Raw genomic sequence first — 1920 nt, forward strand, 5'->3', positions numbered from 1 at the left:
GCTCAGTATGGTATTATCAGCAGCAGAAAGATCACAGGACACAATGACGCGCTGCCGTCTCATGCTTCTACTGACAACTACATTTCCAGAAACTACTGCTCATCATGGGGTATGTAACCAGCATAATTGAAGAGCAGTATTGCATTGTAATTTAAGTGTATGTCTGCACTCCTATTGATAATATTATTTAGCTTGTAATTTTTGTGTTATTTTGCTGAAAGTGAGAGACAGGATTGATACTGAATGGTTTTCATAGCAGATGTGAGATATTTCCATGGTTTTAGTTTGCTTAACTACATGATGATTGTCGATGTGGTGAAATTATATGTTGATAACAAAGCTTTTTTTATTTTTTATTTTTTAATTCTAGCTGAAACTAGTGGACAGCTTGTTAGCTGCAGAGAAGCACTGCACGGGACCAATAAATCCATTCCGTAGAATGCTTGGTAAGTTCACAGATTGGAAGTTTTTATTGCAATAGAAAGAGTGATTAAGTAATTGTATTTTAAGTTATTGTATTTTGTTCTGCATTTGTCAGTATAGGCCTACACTAACTGTGACTGCTAGAAAATTGAATATGATTAGGTGAGAATCATTGCTGCCCTCTCATTTTATTGTACCTGCAGATTGATGGGGACACTAGGCTTTGAAGTTAGTAACAGCACTAATTCATATATTAAATCACTTCTCCATCATGCAGTCAAGGAAATTTACAGTCCTTGCACAACAGGAGAAAAGCAAGAATATTACCCAAGTATGCCAGGACTCTAATTGAAATTAGCAAAAGAAAATCTTGGTAAAAGAACAGAGACTGCAGGCCATTTTTTAATCCTTGAAACCCACATCATTATTCTAGACATTGTTAATTCCCAAATCTTTGAGTACAGATGTCTGATCTTAAATGTTTATTACTGTAATACCAATGTGATCATTCTGTCACTCAACAGTGTGTGAGCTCCTACCAAGGTTGTTGCAGACTCGTGGGTTGGAAGTGAGACCAAAGACTCTTCATAGCCTCCTGTCCAGAGCTATCGAATTTTATGTTGCATATGTAACCACACCTCCAAAGGTTATGCAGGTAAGGTAGAACTACTTTTTTTAGACCAATTTCTTTTCTCATATTGTTTGGCTACTGATAAGAAGAGTTACAAAGACAAAATGAGAATAAAAGTGTATTGGTAGACTTTCAGTAAGATACACAATCCATCTCACAATTCTCTCTTATTAAAAATGGTCAATAGATGTGGATTTATTTAATAACTTTCACTGTTTTGACAGTTAATGTGAATTGAACAGAAAAGGATGATAATACATTTCAAATACCATTGCCACCTACATATCATTCATTTTTATTGAAGGGATACAGATTATTATTGAAATATGACACACAAAATGCTAGCAACAGGCATATGTAAATTTATGCACAGAATAAGCATGAGCAAAACATTGAGCCACATATTTCTAGTTTACATTTCGTAAATGTGGTATTAGACAGAAACTTGGGTATAGTATCAGGATTTCTTTGAAATCACTGGATCTCAGTTACATATATTGTGTGTGTCTAACCCTACTTCAGAGTATGCTGGAAAGTGACAGCAAGATTGAAGACCCGTGGCAGCAGCTGTTTTCTGTAGTGCAGTTAATTGGCTGGAATCTGGGATGGGACTTAGCATCATATTTTGAGAATATCAGGTTCTAGAAAGCTTTTGGTTCATTTTGAGAATGTTTGGAACACTTGCAGCAATAACTGGTCTGACTTGACAACTATTTCTTGATATATCATACTGTTGCTAAAACTAAAGATATTCTAATCACTTTACAGCAACAGGGAGATTATTCTCCAAAGGATCCAGGCCTTGGTTGAAGGAGGAGCAAGACTTGGAGGCCCAAAGGGTGAAGGGGGAGAGATTGCGGGAGGTT

General features: G+C 36.2%; 1 protein-coding gene across 1 annotated transcript in view; it reads left to right on the plus strand.

Moving 5' to 3' along the window:
- Positions 1–1906, plus strand: part of LOC119578837 (integrator complex subunit 10-like) — a gene marked incomplete at its 3' end in the record, with an annotated part of 4617 nt that extends 2711 nt beyond the window's left edge. The window contains 5 exon segments of the mRNA XM_037926476.1: positions 1–109; positions 371–446; positions 948–1078; positions 1577–1692; positions 1823–1906. The exon segment at positions 1–109 is cut by the window's left edge and continues 7 nt beyond it. Coding sequence (XP_037782404.1) covers positions 1–109; positions 371–446; positions 948–1078; positions 1577–1692; positions 1823–1906 — 516 coding nt within the window.
- Between the last annotated feature and the right edge of the window lie 14 nt (positions 1907–1920).

Source organism: Penaeus monodon, chromosome 11 (assembly GCF_015228065.2).
Source record: "Penaeus monodon isolate SGIC_2016 chromosome 11, NSTDA_Pmon_1, whole genome shotgun sequence".
Taxonomy (NCBI): Eukaryota; Metazoa; Arthropoda; class Malacostraca; order Decapoda; family Penaeidae; genus Penaeus; species Penaeus monodon.